Below are 23,798 nucleotides of genomic sequence, written 5' to 3' on the forward strand. Positions count from 1 at the left end.
TAAGGTAAACTTTCACTAAAAGCTTTCCTTCCGCCGGAAAAAATAGTCCCTGACCGTGAACAGCAACACAAATTACATTATTACGCCATTAGATGGCGGCAAAGACTGTCTTTATGAGTGAGTCACTCAGTAGCGAAGACTTTTACATTGAAAAGACTGAATTGTTGTGAACACGGAACAAGACGCAACTGACAAATGCTTTGTCTAGCGCTGTCAGTAACGGGAAAAACCCCTCAACTGTTAAAAGGACAAGATAATACATCGGACATTTAAGAGATTTTTTATTATGAACATAGGACTGACCTGAAGGAAAATGCTAAATCTGAATGCAGGTAATAAACTCACTCAATCTCTCGATACTCTTCTACATAATACAGTAAGCCTTAATGAATGATATAAATTCAGAACAAACAGTTTACGTTGCTAAGAGTGGTTGCTAAGGGTGTTGTGTAGTGATACACAGAACCGTTGGGTGAAGCGGTCATAGTCATGTTTTATTGTGAATAAAACACAGCTATTGACCAATCAGAATCAAGGACTGGAACTAACCGTTTTATAAATGTATATATATGTGTGTGTGTGTGTGTGTGTGTGTGTGTGTGTGTGTGTGTGTGTAGACATAGACACCCATAAATTTATAGAAAATATAGACACCCATAAATTTGTATGTATGTATGTATATATATATATATATGTGTGTGTGTGTGTGTGTGTGTGTATATACTGTATATATATGTATGTATGGATAGATAGATAAATAGGTAGACAGATAGATGTGTACACACACACACACTATATATATATATATATATATATATATATATATATATATATCAGGGGCGTTTCCTCCGAGGAGGCAGTGCCTCCTCAAAAAAAATAGGATGAGAAAATAATCCATATTACATATAAAACATCACAAATATTACAAATTATGACATTAAAAAGAGCGCAAGTCACTTGTATTTCTAAAGGAACACAACAGCGACACCCGCAGGTAAAGTTACAGCAGGAGTCATGCCTCCCTTTGCTCTCATAGAAAACCATCAGACCCCCTATAGCGTGCAGTGGGTTTTGTGGGGGGTAATTGAGAATGAATGGGGGAAAGTCACGTGAGAGGAGGCAATGTCTCCATCGCGCTATGATTGGATGTAACTGTTTATGATTGGATATGATTGGTTTGTGCGATAAATCCCTCCTCTTGTTTACGTGCGCGTTCTGCGCGTCAGTTTGAACGAACAAATAATGGCGTCAATGGGAAGACTAATTGAAAAGTAAGTAAAGATATCACCGCTTTATGTCACGTCAAAATCAAACTTGAAATGGACTGAAAGCATGATGACTGCGGGGTTTTTTTAGTGCAATCAGCTTGGTGAAATTAAAAATACAATTCGTGTCTGTGACGGACGGTGTTTACGGAGCATGACTGATGATCCAAAATAGCCTAAGTTGACAATTAAAAAGAAAAACATCAATACACAAATAAAATATATTGTTTAAATTATTATTGCCTTTAGTTATTATTTTGGAATGAATGTAGAAATGTTTAAAACACTAACTTGATGAGATTGACTTGGTTTTGATAAATAGAACATTTACTACAATACATTAATGTAAAATTACAAAATAGAATTGTATTTGGTTTCTTTTTTGATGTAATGTAAAGTAATGTTCATTTAACAAGATGTGTCAACGTTAAGAGTAATGCACGTGAATTTACATTTGATTCATAAATAAATAAAAAATGTGCCTCCTCATTTCAGAACACCACTGCACGCCACTGATATATATATATAAATACTTTTTTTTAAATACATTTTAAAAACTTTCTGGAAAATAGTTTAAATGTTTTTTCAAAACCTTTAAAATAGAACATTTTTTCTAACTGTTTTTAACTGTTCTTGTATCCCGGACAAGCTTAAATGTCACTGACCAATATTTAGGTTTAGGTTAGTGATTGTATCACACTCTCCTCGTGTTGCTAGTATAATGTTAAAGTTTTGTGGCTATAGACTTCCATTGTAAAAGTGCATTACTGAAAAGAAGAAGAAGAAAAAAAAACTCTTTTTGCTTATTTATACAAACCGAGGGACAAGTCTAAATGATTTTCAGTGGTCACAGATTGTGTGTAGAGCTCAAGTTATATTGAACCCAAAACTTTCCATTGTAAGCTGATTGGCCTTCACAGAGAAAATACTTCCTATAGAAATATAAATCTTTGTTGTTATCTCCTCTGAACATTCTGCTGAATGGAAACCCGAGGTTGAATCTGTCCGGCCCTGGTGTTGTTTCCACTCCGTATTTTCCAGACAATCATTTTCAGTGCCGTGTACAACAAGGGGTGAAAGACAAGAAAGAGAAATCTATTTTGAGACAGAGCTGAGACTGGATTTTGTTTCTGTGAGGCATATTTCAGGCTCTCTGTTGATAGCGGCCGTGGCCCGGGCAGCCTGTGCTGGGAATAGACAGATAAAGGGTTTAGTCTACCTTATGAAGTGTGGGATAGCGCTGGACCTCTATTCTCGCTGACCTCATACTGCTGGGGCGATGGGATGGACCAGAGGTCAGACAGGACGACGCTCATGCATTCATCTCTCTGTTGCTGGCTCTCGCTGAGGAAATTGAAAAGATAGTGATAATGAACAATTATACTATTGGCACCAAAATAAATATGTGCTGTTTACACTTGCTGGAGAACGTGATACATTCTACAAAGGCAGTTTCACATAGGCCTCTTTCTTTATACGTGAAATGGTGGTATTTTATTTTTGAATACATTTTATCAGCATCATTAGGGTTATTTGTCTGTTTATGTATTCATCCATCCATGTCTCTAACCAGGTAGTCCAGCAGAGGCATGTATCATAAAGCCTCATGGAAATTGATAGGGAGCTTTGGATCCACTTCATTGATTGCCGGCGTTCAGCAGATTTCCCAGCGCAGGAAAGTGAAACCATCTAAGTGATATCTAGACTGTTAATGTATGACTCTCAGCAGGCTAACAGACCGCAGTGGACAAGCTCCATAACTACATTAATGTGAGTGAGTGATCGTAAATACATGACTTATCTTAGGCATAGAAGCACAAACCTCTCCATATGTGATAAAGACAATGCGGTATGAGGGTCAGTCTCGCAAAGACATCATATTTCACAGTAAAAAAAAAAGAAGAAAAAAAAATATATTTTCGAAGCCTTTTATGACTTAAAGGGATAGTTCACACAAAAATGAAAATTCTGAGGGTATCATGTAAGAACACAAATTAAGATATTTTTGATGAAATCCGATGGCTCAGTGAGGCCTCCATAGACAGCAAGATAATTAACACTTTCAATGCCAAGAAAGCTATTTAAGACGTATTTAAAACAGTTCATGTGACTACAGTGGTTCAACCTTAATGTTATGAAGCGACGAGAATACTTTTTGTGCGCCAAAAAAACAAAATAACGACAATATCTAGTGATGGGCGATTTCAAAACACTGCTTCATGAAGCTTTACGAATCTTTTGTTTCGAATCAGCGGTTTGGAGCATGTATCAAACTGCCAAAGCCACGCCCCCCAGTGGTGAACCACTGAAATTTCGAAACACTTATGACGTAATGAAGCCTCGTTTACTGAAATCACATGACTTTGGCAGTTTGATACACGCTCCGAACCGCTGATTTGAAACAAAAGATTCGTAAAGCTTCATGAAGCAGTGTTTTGAAATCGCCCATCACTAGATATTGTTGAATAAAGTCGTTATTTTGGTTTTTTGGCGCACAAAAAGTATTCTCGTCGCTTCATAACATTAAGGTTGAACCACTGTAGTCACATGAACTGTTTTAAATATGTCTTTAGTAGCTTTCTGGGCATTGAAAGTGTTAATTATCTTGAGGGCGATGCAGGCCTCACTGAGCCATTGGATTTCATCAAAAATATCTTAATTTGTGTTCTTACATTTTTGTGTGAACTAACCCTTTAACATGCTCTTTTATCAAGACATTTTTCATGGCAAATTTTTCAGTACTGTTATGTTTATATTATGAAATAATCTTATTTTGCTTGCTATCCATCCAGGATTTTCAGGGACTGTCCCGAATCATCATCTACCCTGAGAAAAAATAAATTCCATTCTGGAACCAAACATGCGAAGGACTTTTTCAGCACATGCATCCAGTTGAGTGGATGAAGCTCTCTCTGCTAATGAGTTAAACGTGTTAAATAAGAGAGAAGCACAATGTTTGCAGCGCTGGGATTGAAAAGTGCACTGCTTTAGGCTAATGTAAATAGTGTGTTAAATGCCAACAGAGGTCACTACAGCACAGCATGTATGATTCCCTGATATGATGACGTCATGTGTACCTGAGATTAATTTAGCACACATCAGTTTTATATACTTCAACTAAAACTACTTTTTTTTGCTTTCAAATTCTTTTATAATTGTCTTACAGTGTTTATGACCTCAAATATTAATTGAAAGAACAAGGAATGTTTTAAACTAAACTGCTAAAATGTGATTGAAATGATCCTTAAAATGATCCTTTTTATATATATAGATTAAAATCTTGATGTTGTAATAAAAGTTCATGTTTATTTTTCAACATCTCCAGTGTGTTATTGTCCATTTCAGTATGGACTTGTATACTGCATGCAACTGTTACATAAAAATCAACATGAGCACGAGGTCATGACCTTTGCATTAGTGAAAACATCACCTGGACAGTAACAAAAAATCGTTTAACTACTTTATTATATACTCAGTGATGAAAAATAAAGCCTTAAAACGACGAAAAGATACTTTTTTAAGTTGAAGTCTTATCATTACGTAACATTTTCACAACACAAATTCACGCGCACGCGGAGCATTTCCCTCAGAAACATACCAGTGCCATTAAAAGTGTTTCTGCTCTTATTCCATATGTAGCAATGCTCTTCAAGTGACCGGACGGGCCATAAATAGTCTGGTAATCTGACTGTTGTAAAGATCACCACGTGCCCTTTCCTTCTCCTTAGTGTCCGGTTACCGTAGCGACGACCAAGCAAATCCGTGATTGGCTGCTCAGGCGTGACGTAGGATGCATTTAGGGAATTCCGTCAGCTGGAGCAAGTGGCACGTTTCAAAACGAGCAAAGTCTCTCTCTCTCTCTCTCTCTCTCCCCCTCCCTCTCTCTCCACCGCACCTTTTTAAAAACCTCTTTTAATAACGCGGTGAAACTTTTGCACCGGATCACTGTACATGCTGTGCAAGTTATTTTACGAGAAGAAGATGTGTCATGTGCAGCAGGGGACTCAGAGAGCGTTGACTTTCTAAATAAATCATTCATAACCTGTGGGAACATCCTGAAGCTGAAAGGAAAGAGAGTTTTCTGTTTGAGATGTAAGTGACCTTTTTCCACACTCCAAAAGTTTTTATAAACTCTCAGAGACAGTTTTGTGTTGATTCTGCTCTAAAAACACTTTAACTAGAGGACAGTCAGTGTTCATGTTCATCATTTAATGATATATAATGTTTATTAGAGATCCATAAAGTGTCCCAATGGCAGAGAACACACAGTTCAAGCTGTCCAGAACGGGAACAGCCAGAAATAGAGGGAACATGTGTGATACTCGATTGAAATGATTTTTTATTACTAAACTAAAGGTCATTTAGCAGACAGTTCTTATAGGTTTAGTCTCAGTGGATCAACACTGGCACAATGGAGGTTAGATTTCAAATCTGTTTTCTGCTCAAATTGTGTTCATATGGAAAAATATTCGTAATAGACTGAAACTGAAGCTAGGGGAATACAAACATAAACAATATACCTTATATAGGCCCCAAAAGTGTTTGCATATTTTTTGTCCTGCTCAGCTGATTGTTTGAATGCCTGTTGAAATAGGGAGTCATCTGTGGAACGCAAGATATTTTTAACCAAAAAAAAGTTATTTTTGTGTTACACGGGTGTCATCTCTCTTAAAATCGTATTAATAGTATGTTTGTTGTAGCTACACTCTAAAAATAACTGTAAAGATTTACACAGTAAAATACCGTTTTACATTGAAACAGTAATGTACCATAAAAATGCATTCTGGGTAATATTTGTCATTTTAAGAAAAGAGGACTATAGGCTACTTTCTCGAAAACGACTAATAATATTACCCTGAATGAATTGTAATATACAGAAGTAATATATTGTTAAAACAATGCATTCTGGGTAATATTTGTCATTTTCGAGGTTACTTTCTTGAAAACGACAAAATAATATTACCCAGAATGCATTGTTTTGTGTTTCAATAGAAAACGGTATTTTACTGTGTAAATTTGTTTAATTTTTTTTAGTTATTTTTTAGAATGTAGTTATTACGACATAAATACAAAGCCACTATAAACAGCGTTTCTTTGGAAAGTATGGCACAGATTTTGACATGATAGATAAACCGGATAAACCAATTTATTGATTTATTCTCGAAAGAAGGCTTGTTCTTTCATGTACTCTCATAAATGATCTTAAAAGCTCATAATGCCATCATAAAGCGAGAGCTAGAGTGGATTTTCAGCGAATAGTGAATTAAATATTTATATATATATATATATATATATATATATATATATGTGTGTGTGTGTGTGTGTGTGTGTGTGACCCTGGACCACAAAACCAGTCATAAGGGTCAATTTTTTTCTTTTTTTTTCTGAATAAATAAGCTTTTCATTGATGTATGGTTAGTTGATAGGACAATATTTGGTCAAGATACAACTATTTGAAAATCTGGAATCTGAGGGTGCAAAAAAAATCAAAATATTGAGAAAATCGCCTTTAAAGTTGTCCAAATTAAGTCCTTAGCAATGCATATCCACTCACAAAAATAATTTTTTGATATATTTACAGTAGGAAATGTACAAAATATCTTCATGGAACATGATCTTTACTTAATATCCTTAATGATTTTTGGCATAAAAGAAAAATTGGTAATTTTGACCAATACAATGTATTGTTGGCTATTGCTACAAATATACCCGTGTGATTTATAACTGGTTTTGTGGTCCAGGGTCGCATATATATGCATTATGTTCATAAATATATGCATATATATGCATTAAATGTATATATGCAGAAAATTCTGATATAAATCCAAACAGGTTTGGCTGCTCATTTCTGTGTGAACTATCCCTTTAAAATTTCAAAATGTCCCTATTATCATTGTTTACATTCATAGCCTGCTATCGCATTAGTGATTCTCATCTATCACAGACTCTTTCTTGTATTGTAGTGTAAATAATGGAACTATGTGGTTATCTTTCACTATCTGGCAGCCGCTGGTGACGTACACCGAGCAGATACGGAGAGTCACAGTGTTGCTGGATTTACCTTATCGTGTCTTATGCCACTGATGGATCAGTGACAGGGTCAGCACACACACGACGAGCTCGAATGTCCTGTGTCTCAGTATACACGAGGCCTCCAACGGCGTCTTTAAATAGATAAGCAGTTTAAATTTGTAGCCAAGGCCATAACGTTAGATGTACACGTCACTAAAGTTAGACGCACTGATGTTAGTCAGCAGATTCAGATATTCCCTCTCTTGGTAGTGATGGGAATGGATGGGAGCTTATGTCTGAAAGTATTTTGTTGTTTTTTGTGTTTGTGTTTTCTAGAGGTAGGTATGTTCGCAGATGCCTTGGAGGCCGCAGGACAGGTGGAGGGTTTGACCCTGTCCACTTCCCAGACTCTTCCAGACCCTGATGATGACGTGGAATTGGGCAATGAAGCAAAAAGACGAGGCAGATATCGTCATAGCTTACAGATACTGAAGCCCTTCCGGATCACACACAAGTAAGTTCCCCTTTTGAACCGTATGAAATAATTATGTTGGTACTTGCATTAAAATTAAATTTAAAAAAATCATAATTTTTGTAGAAAAGGATGTGTATTTCTCATCATTTTAATTTTAGTTTTCCCCTTCACTTCTTCGTTTAAATGGCCCTGCGGTGTGACAAATAAAATTTTTTTTCAAGTCTAAACATTCCATGCAGTCCCTCAATTAATTTGAGCTCATAAACACTGCATGTATAATAATTATAAAATAATTATCGGATGCTGTTTATAATAGTTGTTGCTGGAGTGCAGCATGACACACTGCGGGGCGAGGTATTCATTTACTTAAACACATTGTTTCCAACAGTTAGACTCTCATATGCTGCATCCACACATGGACGCAAAACTTATTTTGTGTGATTATTAATGCTTAAAATGTGGATGTGATGGATAAATGAACAAGTGACAAATGACTATCCAAACATGGTTTTTGGGGAGTCATTCCACATGATTTAAAGGATTAGTTCACTTTAAAATGAAAATTACCCCATGATTTACTCACCCTCAAGCCATCCTAGGTGTATATGACTTTCTGCTTTCTGATGAACACAATCGGAGAGTATTAAAAAATGTCCTGACACATCAAAGCTTTATAACGGCAGTCCCAACTAGTATAAAGCTGAAGAAAGTGCATCCATCCATCATAAACGTACTCCACACGGCTCCGGGGGGTTAATAAAGGCCTTCTGAAGCGAAGCGATGCGTTTGTGTAAGAAAAATATCCATATTTAACAAGTTATAAAGTAAAATATCTAGCTTCCGCCAAACCGCCTTCCTTTCGTAACTGACATCGCGTCAGATATGCTTTTTTGAATAGGGAAGGCATAGGACGTAGCGTAAGCTTTTTGAACTGCAAGAGGCGTTACACTTTCTTCCCAGGTTGAATACAGAAGGCGGTCTGGCGGAAGCTAGATATTTTACTTCATAACTTGTTAAATATGGATATTTTTCTTACACAAACGCATCGCTTCGCTTCAGAAGGCCTTTATTAAAGGGTTAGTTCACCCAAAAATGAAAATTGTGTCATTAATTACTCACCCTCATGCCGTTCCACACCCGTAAGACCTCCGTTCATTTTCAGAACACAAATTAAGATATTTTTGTTAAAATCCGATGGCTCAGTGAGGCCTCCATAGGGAGCAATGACATTTCCTAGATCCACAAAGGTACTAAAAACATATTTAAATCAGTTCATGTGAGTACAGTGGTTCAATATTAATATTATAAAGCGATGAGAATATTTTTGGTGTGCCAAAAAAACAAAATAATGGCTTATATAGTGATGGCCGATTTCAAAACACTGCTTCATGAAGCTTCGGAGCGTTATGAATCAGTGTGTCAAATCAGCGGTTCGGAGCGCCAAAGTCACGTGATTTCAGCAGTTTGGCGGTTTGACATGCGATCCGAATCATGATTCGACACGCCATTATAAAGATTGGATGCGTCAGGATATTTATTAATATTTCATCAGAAAGCAGAAAGTCATATACACCTAGGATGGCTTGAGTAAATATTAGATGAATTTCATTTTAAAGTGATCTAATCCTTTAGTAATGCGTGAGTAGTTCACTCTAGTATTTCACGTTGCTTGTGTTGTTAAAATAGGTGGACCCTCTTTATATTACATGTATTTAACTACTGTGAACTAACATTTAATTAATCATTTGATACAATGCATTTATTGTGTACATGCGTGTTTTTACACTGTACTTGTTTTAAAAAACCTGCATGTAATTACATATGTAATTACTTTCTGTAATTACATCTATAATTACAGTGTCGGCCCTTTCTCTACCCTTAAACCTATCCATACCACCAAACCTGTGCCTAACCTTACCCGTATCCACCTCAAAAGCAGCAAAAGTGTTTTTGTACATTGTACATACAACTATTGTTTAAAAATGACTATATGTCTGACTTAAAATGAACCCAAAATTAAAATTCAGACACATAATTACTAGAGGCAACAATAATAATCAAAACGTGAACATTTATTAATAAGCAATTTAAAAAATGTTTATTGTTTAATTATTATTCATTAAACATATTAATAAATGCTCATTTCCAACATATTTTGGGTTCATTTTAAGCAAGCAATACAGTAATTTTTAAACAATAGTTGAGTTAAATAAAACTACCCAACAGGTTAGGCAAACATTTAACCCAATTGCTGGGTTAAAACAACCAAATCGCTGGGTCCACTTTCATCCCAACTTGGGTTGTTTTTAACCCAGCATTTTTTTGGTGTACATAAAAATTATTCCTTTTTTTCTATGTAAGTGCATAGTAGTTAAAGACGCCTAACATAAAGTGGAACCAAACAGGTTCATAGTGTATTTTCAACATGCTGAGTTCAGCCTGACGATCTTCTGTGGAAACTGTAACCTGTTAATTTGTAACCAAAATAACTATACACACTGAAATACGTTTTTGTGTGAGTTGTGAAACAGGCTTTAGGATATGTTTGCTATGTTGCCATTTGAACTCAAGTGACAGTCAATGAGGTCTTGATAAGAACGCTCTTATCCTTTTCTCACAGACGGCTCAATTTTTTACACACTGACTGATAAAGTGCCACTGAACTTTTTCACTGCTCCGTAAGAGTTCTGAGAGGGACGTGCAAACTGCCGTTCAAACACAATCGTGTGATTCATCTTCTATTTGGCCACAGCGAGTAAAGATTTTCCTCTCGCGTTCAAGGTCGCACCGCTCTCAGACATAGCACATAGCGCCTAGATGACTGATACGAGCCAAACTGTTCCTTTTTCACCCCCAGACATCAGCACCCTGTGGACAATGCGGGATTTTTCTCCTTCATGACCCTGCAATGGCTGTCCCCTCTGGCGTGGAGGGCCCACAAAGCGTCCTGTCTCAAAATGGAAGACGTGTGGGGTCTGTCTTGCAACGAGGCCTCGGAAACAAACTGCCAAAGGTGAGCCGCCGGTGGAAAGTGTCTGATCCGTTGTCAAGTTTCAGCGAGGTTTATTTACTGTCAGGTTGAGTTTGTAAGAATGCAATTACCCTGGAGCCAAGCCCAAGTTAGGCATCTCTTGCTCGCGCTTGTTTCCAAATGCTGAAATGTGAACAAACAAAACTATTAGAAATCACCTCCTGAGCCAAGGTCTCACACAGTTGACGGCGTGATAAGAGGTTGGGTGTGGGAATCCCTCGAGTCACCGAGGGGAGTGATGGATGCTCACCTCCCACGCTCACACAGCCCAGAGAGTTATGGCAGGTGGGTGTTATTCTTAGTAAGGATTAGACATCAGAGAGAGAGAGTTAGTCTGCACCTTTCCTGCAGAACGGTTATGTCATTAACATGTGAGATCGGTGCTCCCTGTCCCTTTCGACTAAGCTGGCTCATTGGCGAGAGTCAGATGGGCTCAGAAGGTTTCTCGAGGACATGGGAACATGGAAAAGCACCTATAATCTGTAATTGCCCTTTCACAGATCTGAGATTAACCCACATTTGGATCAGACTGTGCCTTCTTTTGTTGCGATCAATGATCGTATGTTAAATACAGACTCATGTATTTGCCATCCAAATGGCTTGACAGCTATGCCTCAGCGACTCCGTAACAAGCGGTGTCAGTTTTCAGTGTTTGACCTCAGGGTTTGTTTCTCCCATTACTGGATTCATGTCAGAGATAGCTGGGATGTGTTTATGGCATGTGTACATGTGTGAGGAGTGGATATTTTTCTGGGGTCTGGAACACTTACATAAAGTGTTATCTTCAAAACAGAGGGGGTCGGGACTTGCAAGGCTGTTGAAAATTAAAAAAAGAAGAAGATACAATTCACCAAGTGTTTTTACCCTTGTTGTGAGAGATAAAAGTTGTGAGTGGAATTTTTATATCAGTCCTTGAAAGGCAGCTGTAAGTCTATGGCATGGGAACTGAAAGCTCAAAGCTGTGGTCCTTCAGATTGATTGTTCATTCTGAGGGGGAATTTCAATGTTTCAATATATCAACATTACAATATTTCGCAGAAATTGAACATCATTTAGACTATGATTTATAATGAATGTGTGGATGTTTTAGCTTCTAAATGTGCACCCAAAATTAGCTCTATTTACCTGAAGACCAGAAATATATGATGTGTTTTTTATCCCTAGAGCTTCAAATACAGAAAAAGCTGCAGTCCGTAACTTTTTTTGGTTAAAAATGATAAATTTTTGAGCAAGTACATAACCAGCCGGTGTTCAAAACTATCTCCTTACCTTAGCCCGATTCACAACGGTAAGCTTGCAATAATGTTTTCTAATTCAAGTAGGTTTTCGTGGGAAATTCGAGCATGCCGCCGTTCGTCTTTGCATCATTACATCACATCTGTTTACATAAAGAACGAGTTCCAGCTAGCAGCTATATCACGTGAGGATGGTGGATAATTTATAGCCTTTTCTCTCAGCAGCTGCAATAATTAAACTTATAATTTTGAAGGCGGATTGTATGGTATGACAAATTAATGTTTAGATTAGACTGTACAGAAATTGAAATCTACAGGTAACACTAATACACACTAAATACACACAGCCACGCAATGCTGATGTTGTTAACATTAACAGTTTGAGAACAAAGTATAACAATAATAATAATAATTTGCATAGTTTGACGTGATCCAAGCTAAGCGATCGTTAGATTTAGTCACCATTGGTAGCGCGATTTATTATAATGCTTTTTTTTCTCAGTTGGTCAGAACAGAAGTGTTCAGATGACATTGGTCATACTTCCATGACTACAATCTGTGATTGTGAGGTACAGTATCCACCGGTGCGGTGACTGACAGCCACACATTCTCCTCAAAACATTAGATTCATCCGCGCTGAGGAGCCGCGCTGATGCTCAACCCACATAAAGATGCTAACTGCAACTGCACGTTTTAAACAGAGATGGCGACAAAGAGGTAAAACTTACGGACTGCAGCTTTAACATTTAAATACTGCACATTTAATAAAGGGTTAGTTCACCCAAAAATTCTGTCATTAATTACTCGTTTAATTACTTGTTTCACATCCGTAAGACCTTCGTTCATCTTCGGAACACAAATTAAGATATTTTTGATGAAATCCAAGAGCTTTCTGTCCCTCCATATAGAGATTCAACACAACTACCACTTTCAAGGTCCAGAAAGGTAGTAAAGACATCATTAAAGTACTCCATGTGACTCCAGTGGTTTAACCTCAATTTTATGAAGCCGCGCGAGTGCTTTGTTTGCGCACAAAAGCAAAATGTATCACTTTATTTACAAAATACTAATCTCCAACGCACGTTCACGAGAGCATCGCAACTCATGCGTGTTCTGTTCACGTGAGAGCTGACATTGTTGCGTGAACACGCTTTGGATAATATTATTTTGTAAATAAAGTGGTAAATTGAATCTCTATGGAGGGACAGAAAGCTCTCGGATTTCATCAAAAATATCTTAATTTGTGTTCCCGAAGATCAACGAAAGTCTTACGGTTGTTGTACGACATGAGGGTGAGTAATTAATGACAGATCTTTCATTTTTGGGTGAACTAACCCTTTAATTTAGATGTGAGATATGGGATAATATCCAGTCAACTTGTCAGTATCCCCAAAAAACAGGACCCAACAAGGATCAGAGGGATCTTGTATCAGGTTTATAAACAACATGAAATATGAGGTGAAATATATTTTATTATGTGAGAAGTAAGAGATACGAGAGACATAAAAGTAGTACAGCAGCTATGTATGAAACTGGTTGCCAGGGACAAAAATCAATTATACAGTTCATCATATTTGACATCAGAATGCTGCTATTGACCAATTAGAATCGAGCGTTGCAGAGGGCTGTCTAATAAAGTGATGAAGACATTTTGGAATTGTATTAGTGACAGATGTGACTTTAATATTGATTTCATCAATATTTATCTTTATATAATCTTTTCTTCTGTATTGTGAATTGTGTAACAGATTATCAGAAAATGTAACCAGTGTATTTGGTGTTTATATGCATTGATTGTTGATTGGATTTTGATTGGGGTGTTAAGCGACTAAATGATTGGAGAAGTCCTGCATATGTCGGCGGAGAGAAGTCTGTCGCTTTCAGCGGAAGATCCAGTTATGACATTCTGATTTAGTCAAGACATTAAAGCCTGGTTTCACAGACAGGGCTTAGATTAAGCCAGGATTAGGCCTTAGTTCAATTAGGACATTTAAGTAGCTTTTATAAACGTGCCTTAGAAAAAACATCACTGGTGTGCATCTGTTAAAACAGCTCTAGGCTTAAGCCTTGCCTCTGAAACCTGGCATTAAATAAATATTATAGAAACATGGATGGATGCATGGATGAGTTGTACACAGTAATATCACATTCATAAATAACATGCATTTAGAGGTTTCAATAAACAATCTGTTCACTTGCCATGTAGTTTAAAATACAATGTCTTTGTATGTTTTAATGCATCATTCAGACTGGAGTGGCTGTGGCACGAGGAGCTCAAGCGGCGGGGGAAGGATGCGTCTCTGTCCCGGGTGTTATGGAGGTTCTGTCAGACCCGTATGCTGGTGGCCATCTTCTCCCTGCTCATTGCCATGGTGGCTGGATTTGTTGGACCTGTGAGTTCTAGTTTTCCTCATTTTCCTTCTGACAAAAATGACCTGCTGGGGCCAGTTGCTTTATATGGTATGATTATGTGTAGTAAGATTGAAAATCAGACATACTACATCCGCCATGCTGTTACTGTCATGTGACCTACCATAGTCAGTTGCGTTGCTTCACTTCCATTCATAAACCCCCTCCCGTGGCCTCATGGGATAGTAAAGCGTCCATCAAATCTGCACTTCAGAATCTCACCGGAAGTAGTAGGTAATCCAGGGATTTTTCGCCTACTGTTTTTCGAATACATACTACTCTTCTGGCGTACTGTTTTTCACATAATAGTAGGAAAAGTAAATAAGTAAAAAAAAAAGTAAGCGATTTCGGATGCAGTGTGTGTCTCAAGAACTAGTATGACCAGTATTAACCAAGGGGCAACCAGTCTTACTTTTCTGTATCTGGGTCAATGACATGATGGGTCATTTTTTTTGTCCAAAGGCCTTATAAAATAATGAAAAAAACAAAGATATGACATCCAAAGTATGTAAGGTAGTACAACTAGATCTCTTTTATTGAATCCAAAAAGGTTTTAATTCTATTTTGCTACATATAAAGGTATTTTAAAGATTCTGAAGTGTCAAAAGGTCATTCAGTTTAACCGTCCAAAGGCCAATACAGCCATTTCATTTGTGATTAAAATATCTTAAAATGAAGTAAATGTATATATTTTTTATTCTGGAATGACTTTATAACATCATATATCAACATAGTGCAAAATGGTATTAAAATTATGTGTAGAAGTCGTTGCTTTGTTATGAGAAAGAATGTCTGGAAAAATGAATTTCATTGATGTCATTTGGAGTAACCAATATAAAGGGACCATTTTGGATGCGGTCAATATCATGTGACAGGATGTGACATCATTCAGACACCTGCAAAGGACCATATGGTCGTGAAGCAAAGTAACTAACTCTCTTTTAACTATTTGAAAAATTCATGTTTTCACTTGCTCATACGCATGTCCTGAAACATCAGGTCATTCGGTACAACCGCTATAAACATGGAAAATGCTGTGATATTTTAAAAACTTGTACTAAATATTAATGTTTAAATGTTTGAATTTAATGTTTGAATGTCCTTTTGCTAGCTAGCTAGATATCAGCCTGGTAGCATTGTTTGAAAATATCGTCATTCGGTATAACCGAAAGTGTCATTCGGTAAAACTAAAATTTTGGTTAAACCAAATTACTTTTTTGGTGATCTTGTAAAAAATTACAAAAGATTATAATTACCACATAATCTCATTGTTAACACTTAATAAAACTTCAAAATTAATTATACACTTTTAAAAACCTTACTCGTCAATGACCCATCTAATTTGACCAATCTACATTTTTATGTAACTGAGTTAAAAAAGACATGAACAGTCTTAAAGAAATAAAAAATGACTTAACATGTTAAAGTCTTAACAGTTTATGCAACCAGACCCAGGGTTTGGGTTTACTTGCATGCTGTCCTTTGACCTGTTCCCCTATCCAGACCCTAACTGTTTGTCTTAAAGGGATAGTTTACCCATAAATACTAAACAAATGGACAATGCTTAAGAATCTTGACAGATTTTTTCCATAACATATTCATAGTGATCACAGGCTTCCAAGATCCAAAAGAACAAAAAGCATTATATATTGTATGTAGTCATTATGACTTGCTCTTCTGTTGTACAATCTTTGTGTGACTCACTTCCTATTTTGGATCTTGACAGTAAACGATCATTATGAATTCTTGTTAAATGAAAAAAAATGTATGTGAAGATTTATGTGTGGGTGTGTGTGTTCCATGGAAGATATCAAGTCATACCTGTTTGTAATGACATGTGGGTGAGAAAATAATGATAGAAAGTATGGATGAATTTCGCTTTTTACTGTGTATAATAATGAATGTAGCGTGACAGTGGAAGCGCGTCCATGAACTTTGATGGTTCAGGACTTTCCCGCTTCACACAGAAAACATACCTGCACACGATTATGAACAGTTTCATATTCAAGGGATAAATTTGAGAGATTATATTTGCAACACATGCTGATTCAAAATGAAATTTATAATGGAAAGCAGAGGTTTTTCATTCTTTCTCTTACTTTAAACTACTATTAATCCACAGGATTGTGACGTGTGTCTGGATATTCCATGGTCCAGGGGGTGTGTTATTCATATTATTCAAGTTATTGCCTGCTGATTTATTTCTGTTGCCAAATGAGCTTAGATCTTTATTCAACAAAGAGTGATTTAGAGTTAGGATTAGAAAATTCTCCCCCAAAAAAACACGTTTTTGATCTTATTAGTTTCACTATGAGGGGATTTATTTTGGTGTAGCTGGGAGTTTCTTACTGCGCCGCTGTTGGGAGCGCAGCTGTTAATTTTATTTCTCCACACAAGGCCGCACATGCCCCTGACAGCACTCGCTTAATAGCATTATCAGGGATTACATGTTACAAAATAGCACACTTATTTCCTTGCGTTGATTTGTTTAGTGTTGCACGGGTCAGCCATTGTCTCTGCAGCACGCTCATTTATTTGCTGTAAATTTTAATGCTCTTTTCATGGCAGAAATTGAATATTCCCTCACCACTCCTGCCCGCAGCTTTAAACAACTGTTTTCTATTGTAATATATTTTAAAATGTAATTTATTCCTGTGATGTCAAAGCTGACATTACTCCAGTCTTCAGTGTCACATGATCCTTCAGAGATCATTCTAATATGATGATTTGATGCTCAAGAAACATTTATGATTATTATCAATGTTGAAAACGGTTGTGCTGCTTAATATTTTTGTGAAAAGTGTGACATTTTTTCAGGATACTTTAATCAATATAAAGTACAAAAGATGATACCTTTTACTGTCGCTTTTGATGAATGTAATGGGTCCTTACTGAATATTATATAATATATATTTACATATATAAATGGGTCATTGACGAATAAGGTTTTTAAAAGTGTAAAAAAACATAATGGAGACATAATTAATTTTGAAGTTTTATTAAGTGTTATCAATGAGATTATGTGTTTTTTATAATCAATTAACATTGATTTTGTCATTTTTTACAAGATGGACAAAATTTGTCACCAAAAAGTCATTCGGTTTAACCAAAATTTCGGTTTTACTGAATGACACTTTTGGTTATACCGAATGACGATAATTTCAAACAATGCTAACAGGCTGATATCTAGCTAGCTAGCAAAAGGACAATCAAACATTTAATATTTAGTACAAGTTTTAAAAATATTACAACATTTTCCATGTTTTATAGCGGTTGTACCGAATGACCTGATGTTTCGGGACATGCATATGAGCAAGTGGAAACATGAATTTTTCAAATAGTTAAAGAGAGTTAGTTACTTTGCTTCATGACCATGTGGTTCTTTGTAGGTATCTGAATGATGTCACATCCTGTCACATGATACTGACCGCATGACTTGATCCAAAATGGTCCCTTTATATTGGTTACTCCGAATGACATCAATGAAATTCATTTTTCCGGACATTATTTCTCATAACAAAGCAACGACTTTTACACATAATTTTAATGCCATTTTGCACTATGTTGATATTTGATGTTATGAAATCATGCCAGAAAAAAATTTATATTTACATTTATTACATTTTAAGATATTTTAATCACAAAATGAAATGGCTGTATTGGCCTTTCGATGGTTAGTCATATCTTTGCTTTTTATTATTATTAAGGTCTTTGGACAAAAAAATGATGCGTCACGTCATTGACCTGTATATATAATATTTTGAGACAGAGTCAAAGAAAAGGTGTTTTCTTGTGTTTTCCTATGAGCAGTGCTTGATCCCATGACCCCAGCAGAAGTCAGAGGATGTTCTGATACCATTTAAAACCTCAAAGCTCACCTCTGAAACCATTCTCATGTAATTTTGATTCTGTTCAAATAAAAAAAATGCTCTGAAAAGTCTTTGTACACCTGTCTCCTCCCTCAGCATCCTTGTTATGCCATGTTATTCTCAGGCTCTGCTGATCCGAGCCCTGCTCGAGTATTCTCAATGCTCAGAGGTGAAGCTGCCGTACGGCCTGGCTTTGGTCGGGGGGATTTTCCTCATGGAACTGACACGCTCCTGGTCTCTGGCTTTCATGTGGGCTGTCAACTACCGCACGGCCGCACGCCTCAGGGGAGCTGCGCTCACTTTTGCCTTCCAGAAGATCCTCCGACTACGCAGCACTAAAGACGTCAGCACGGGAGAGGTGAACTGTGTGTTAATATTCCCATAATAAATAGTAAACTATCATTAGGAACAGCACTTTTGTAAGCAAGATTCTCCACTAAAAATTTCAATATTGAGAGAACAGCTTCTTAGGTCATGCCTTGTTTGCTCGAATGTAGAGGAAAAATAACATCTGAAAGGGTTCAGGTCCTCTATGTAGTTTTAACCCTCTTTTCATGACTCATCACGTGTGCTTTTAGCCCTTTAAAACCGAAATGGGTTTGTGTTTGTGAGGTCTGAGTGCTATATAGTATGGTGGCGTGTGGCATGTTTTAGTTTTGAGTGACTCATACTGTTTACTCTTTCAGCTGGTAAACATTTGCTCCAGTGATGGACAGCGTCTGTATGAGGCGGTCTCAGTGGGCTGTCTGCTGGCCGGAGGGCCTCTTGTTGGAATTCTGGGTCTGTCATACACCACCTATTTCTTAGGACCAACTGCACTAGTGGGATCAGCCATTTTTATCATCTTCTATCCAACCATGGTAAGATAAGCACATCTAATGCTTTTGGTAATGAATGTATTTACAGCCTTTACAAAGGATATGTTAACGCATCTGAATATGGCTCAAATCACTTTTTTTTTCCTCACATGTGACATAGGTTTTCTTAGAGGACAAAAATAGCAAATAGCTTGATAGCAAAAATCATTGTAATTGGATTGATGGCCTAATTGGACTGAAAAGACTTCATGTAAACACCTCAATCAATCTGATTGAGCTTGATTCAAATGAAATTTCAACAGGAAAAAAATTAAGCTGTCAGCCTCAATATGCTTAAACACGTCATATCACGTATGAATTCCTCTAGCTGCTCTCTCGAACCATTACCCACTAAATTTCTCAAAACAGTTAAAAAAAAAGCTTATTACCAGATAACTTGAATATTGTTAATCAGTCCATACAGCAAGGTTCATACGGCAAACTTGTTAAAAAAAATTGTTAGGCCCCTGCTGTAGTTGGGTCATTGACGAATAAGGTTTTTAAAAGTGTAAAAAAAACATAATGGAGATATAATTTTGAAGTTTTATTAAGTGTTAACAATGAGATTATGTGGTTTTTATAATCAATTAACACTGCTTTTGTCATTTTTTACAAGATTTGTCACTAAAAAAGTCATTTGGTTTAACCAAAATTTCAGTTGTACCGAATGACAATTTTGGTTATACCGAATGATGATATTTTCAAACAGTGCTAACAGGTTGATATCTAGCTAGCTAGCAAAAGGACAATCAAACATTTAATATTTAGTACAAGTTTTTAAAATATTACAACATTTTCCATGTTTTATAGCGGTTGTACCGAATGACCTGATGTTTCGGGACATGCGTATGAGAAAGTGAAAACATGAATTTTTCAAATAGTTAAGAGAGAGTTAGTTACTTTGCTTCACGACCATGTGGTCCTTTGTAGGTATCTGAATGATGTCACATCCTGTCACATGATATTGACCGCATGACTTGATCCAAAATTGTCCCTTTATATTGGTTACTCCGAATGACATCAATGAAATTCGTTTTTCCGGACATTCTTTCTCATTACAAAGCAACAACTTCTACACATAATTTTAAAACCATGTTGCACTATGTTGATATATGATGTTATTAAAATGATGCCAGAATAGTATACATTTATTTCATTTCAAGATATTTTAATCACAAATGAAATGGCTGTATTGGCCTTTGGACGGTTAAACCGAATGACCTTTTGACACTTCAAAATCTTTAAAATACCTTTATATGTAGTAAAATATAATTAAATCCTTTTGGATTCAATAAAAGAGATCTTGTTGTACTACCTTACATACTTTGTATGTCATATCTTGGTGTTTTATTATTATTAAAGGCCTTTGGACAAAAAAAATGACCCGTCACGTCATTGACCCAGCTACTGTCCTCAGTAACTACAGACAAATCTCTAATCTTCCATTTACTGGTTAAATTATTGAAAAATAGTGTCCATACAGCTCAACAACTATCTCAAAAGCAATACACTTCCAGACAAACCACAGCACAGAAACAGCCTTGATTAAGGTTTTAAACGATGGAAATATTTGGGTTATTTGGCATTCTCTTTTAGATCTGAGTGCTGCTTTTGACACCGTTGATCATGAGATTCTACTCGACCGACTTCAGAACTGGATTGAGTCTATCAGGTCCTGTCTTAGACTGGTTTAGATCCTACTTAAGCACCTACGTTGCACTGGAAACCTACACCTCCAGGCGTTACGTCATATCTTGTGGTGTACCTCAAGGCTCAATTTTGGGTCCTCTATAGTTTAACCTATACATGCTTCTTTTAGCTAGTGTATTTAATCAGTACAATATTTCCTTTCACCAGTATACATATCATATGCAAATCTAACTTTCACTTGCACCAGATGTCCATTTTTTACCCTGCTGAACTGCATAGAAAGCATAAAATTGTGGATGTCACAGAACATTCTACAGCTAAACAAAGATAAGACAGATGTACTTGTTATTGGTAATGACGCACAGAGAACATCTATTGCTCCATATCTAAAAGCCAGTAATCAGGTCAAGAACTTAGGAATCATGTTTGACAGCAGTGACCTCAGTTTTAAAAAGACATATTAGCATTGTTACTAAAACAGCATATTATCCTCAGAACCATGTGAGGATGTGATATTCTCTCTCCTTCTGACAATGAGAAATTTTTAATGCATTTGTTACATCTAGATTTGACTACTCCAATAGCATTTTGCTGGGAGCTTACAAAGAGTTCAGAATGCAGCTGCGACTTGCTCTAAAATGAGAAATCACATTACTCCAACACTCAGATACCTTCGCTGCCTGTATAGTTCAGAATTGAATTCAAGATCCTCTTATATAGAGAGACATTTAAAATCTAACCATCCAGACTAGCTTAAAATTGCCTTAAGCTTTAAGACTGGAAGTCTAAAAGGTCTTCTAAACTCATTTAATAATAAAATATGATGAAGTCAGATTCAATTATATTCTAAAATATGGTGATGTTATGATGAGCATGCCAGGGAAGAGGGTTTCGTGTATGCAGCAGTAGATCTGAGTCGCATTAAAATGTTACAGAAATGTATTTGAGCAGAAAAGAGAACATTCTGTAATTTTTGTGCCGTCCATTAATAGTTTTACTCGGGGGATTTCCCATTGTGTCAGGACACACTGTAGCCTTGTGACTGGCTGTACAGGTTGTTCTTCACTTAATAATTATTTCCCGCAGATGCTGGCCTCTCGCATGACAGCGTATTTCCGTAAGAAGTGTGTGGTGGTTACTGACCGGCGCGTCCGACTCATGAACGAGATCCTGGGCTGTATTAAGTTCATTAAGATGTACTGCTGGGAGATGGTGTTCGCCCAAAACATCCAAAGTAAGACAGCGCTCAACTACACCCACTCACACAGTTGAACTGACTCAGTCACCATCATTATATGCTCACTTCCTGTTTGTCTGAGCGCTTAGATGTCATAGTCTCCATGGAAATCAAAGGATCATCTCTGTGGCTTTACACTGCATTCAAAGGAACAATCTCAAGTTTCCTAATCCACTGTCTTGGCTCTGTCCTTCCTCGTTCCTCAGTCTCTGAAATGTCCTGACAGTCCCTGAGCTTCAAGATTAATTTACAAAAGCATTTAGCGCTCTTTATTCCATGATGCCTTTGGAGCGGTTTGACTTAGTTGAATGTTAGATAATAATTCGGGTGACGTGCATATGCACTACCATTCAAAAGTTTGGAGTCAGTACGTTTTTTCTTTTTTTTTCTTTTTCTTTTTGAAAGAAATGAACACTTTTATTCAGCAAGGATGCATTAAATTGAGCAAAAGTGACAGTAAAGACATTTATAATGTTGCAAAAGATTTCTATTTCAAACAAATGCTGTTTTTTTAACTTTTTTATTAATCAAAGAATCCTGAATAAAATATTAAGCAGTTAAGCAACTGTTTTCAATAAGTTTCTTTCACACCAAATCAGCACATGTTAGAATGAATTTGAAGAATACTGTGAAATTGTAATAATATTTCACAATATTACTGTTTTTACTGTATTTTTGTAAAGCCATGGTGAGCAGAAGAGACTTCTTTCAAAAACACTTAAGTCACCCTTTAAAAATGTATGAACTATTGAATCATTGCATAGAAAACAAAATATCAAATCTAGTAATCGCAGGCGCAGGACATGACATAAACCAAATATGACGTCTTCATTTTGAATGGTATATTTATTCATCAATTTATTATTTATAACCTCTTTCAGTAAAATGTTTTCTTGAAAAGTTTGCTTGTACTATCCTTTCTTTATAACAAATGGTACTCGTTTTGGTATTTTGAATGTAAAAAAAAAATGACATTCATTTTAAGTTGTTGTTCAAAAATTCACTGTATATGTAGGCAATGGATGATTTAAAACTTTAAAATGGGATATACTGCTTTAATAATCCATTTTCACATCAGATATTGCCTGTTATGTAGCTGAGCAGAAATGAAGGAAGCATGGCCTTCTGTCTTCTATTTACACTTTTTTTGCGTGCACTTATGAATAAAATATCACAACCTGCATAGATTAACATCTTCTATATCTGAATTATGGAGATCCAGCAATGTTTTCAGAGATTACGTCCAGTGCTTCTGGTTGTTTAGACCAGCAGCAAAACACTTTGGCCATGAGCCAGAGAGCGGCACTGAATGAATGTGCCAGCTTGCGGGCAGTCGGGAGACAAATATTAGTGCAGCAGAAGGAGGGTGAAATGGGGCACTTGGACACCATCCAATGCCTCACCATTCCCATCTACTGCAACATCCCATTTATGATTACAATCTGTCTTCCGTTACAGTCGCACTTCTCAGTGTTACCGCCGGATTGGACATAGTTTGGCTCCTGTAAATTAGAAAGTCCATTGTAGGATGGAAACGCAATATGGCTACATTCACACAGCAGGTTTCCAGTCTTGTTTAGAGCACTAAATATGGTTCTGTTCATACACAGTTCAGTTTCAAGAGAGAATAACAAATGCATTGTATAACCGAACTGACTCCATTAAGGCCGGTTCACACAGAATAAGTTTTTGCTGTTAAAAATGCAAGACGTAGGTCAGAGGAATGAAAAAAGTGCAAGGTCTAGAGATGCGCTTTTT

At 36.6% G+C, this 23,798-nt stretch overlaps 1 protein-coding gene across 2 annotated transcripts in view; it reads left to right on the plus strand.

The window, feature by feature from the left end:
• Positions 1–5,107: 5,107 nt before the first annotated feature.
• Positions 5,108–23,798, plus strand: part of wu:fb13g09 (ATP-binding cassette sub-family C member 5) — a 49,447-nt gene continuing 30,756 nt past the window's right edge. Inside the window, exons 1-7 of one of the 2 annotated variants that reach the window (XM_051859848.1) lie at positions 5,108–5,357; positions 7,614–7,791; positions 10,610–10,765; positions 14,267–14,411; positions 18,421–18,654; positions 18,983–19,156; positions 21,890–22,037. In XM_051859848.1, coding sequence (XP_051715808.1) covers positions 7,622–7,791; positions 10,610–10,765; positions 14,267–14,411; positions 18,421–18,654; positions 18,983–19,156; positions 21,890–22,037 — 1,027 coding nt within the window. In that variant the 5' untranslated portion in view covers positions 5,108–5,357; positions 7,614–7,621. The remainder of the gene's footprint in view (positions 5,358–7,613; positions 7,792–10,609; positions 10,766–14,266; positions 14,412–18,420; positions 18,655–18,982; positions 19,157–21,889; positions 22,038–23,798) is intronic. The other variant, XM_051859847.1, reaches the window with a different exon arrangement.

The sequence above is a fragment of the Ctenopharyngodon idella genome, chromosome 14 (genome assembly GCF_019924925.1).
Source record: "Ctenopharyngodon idella isolate HZGC_01 chromosome 14, HZGC01, whole genome shotgun sequence".
NCBI classification, from domain to species: Eukaryota; Metazoa; Chordata; class Actinopteri; order Cypriniformes; family Xenocyprididae; genus Ctenopharyngodon; species Ctenopharyngodon idella.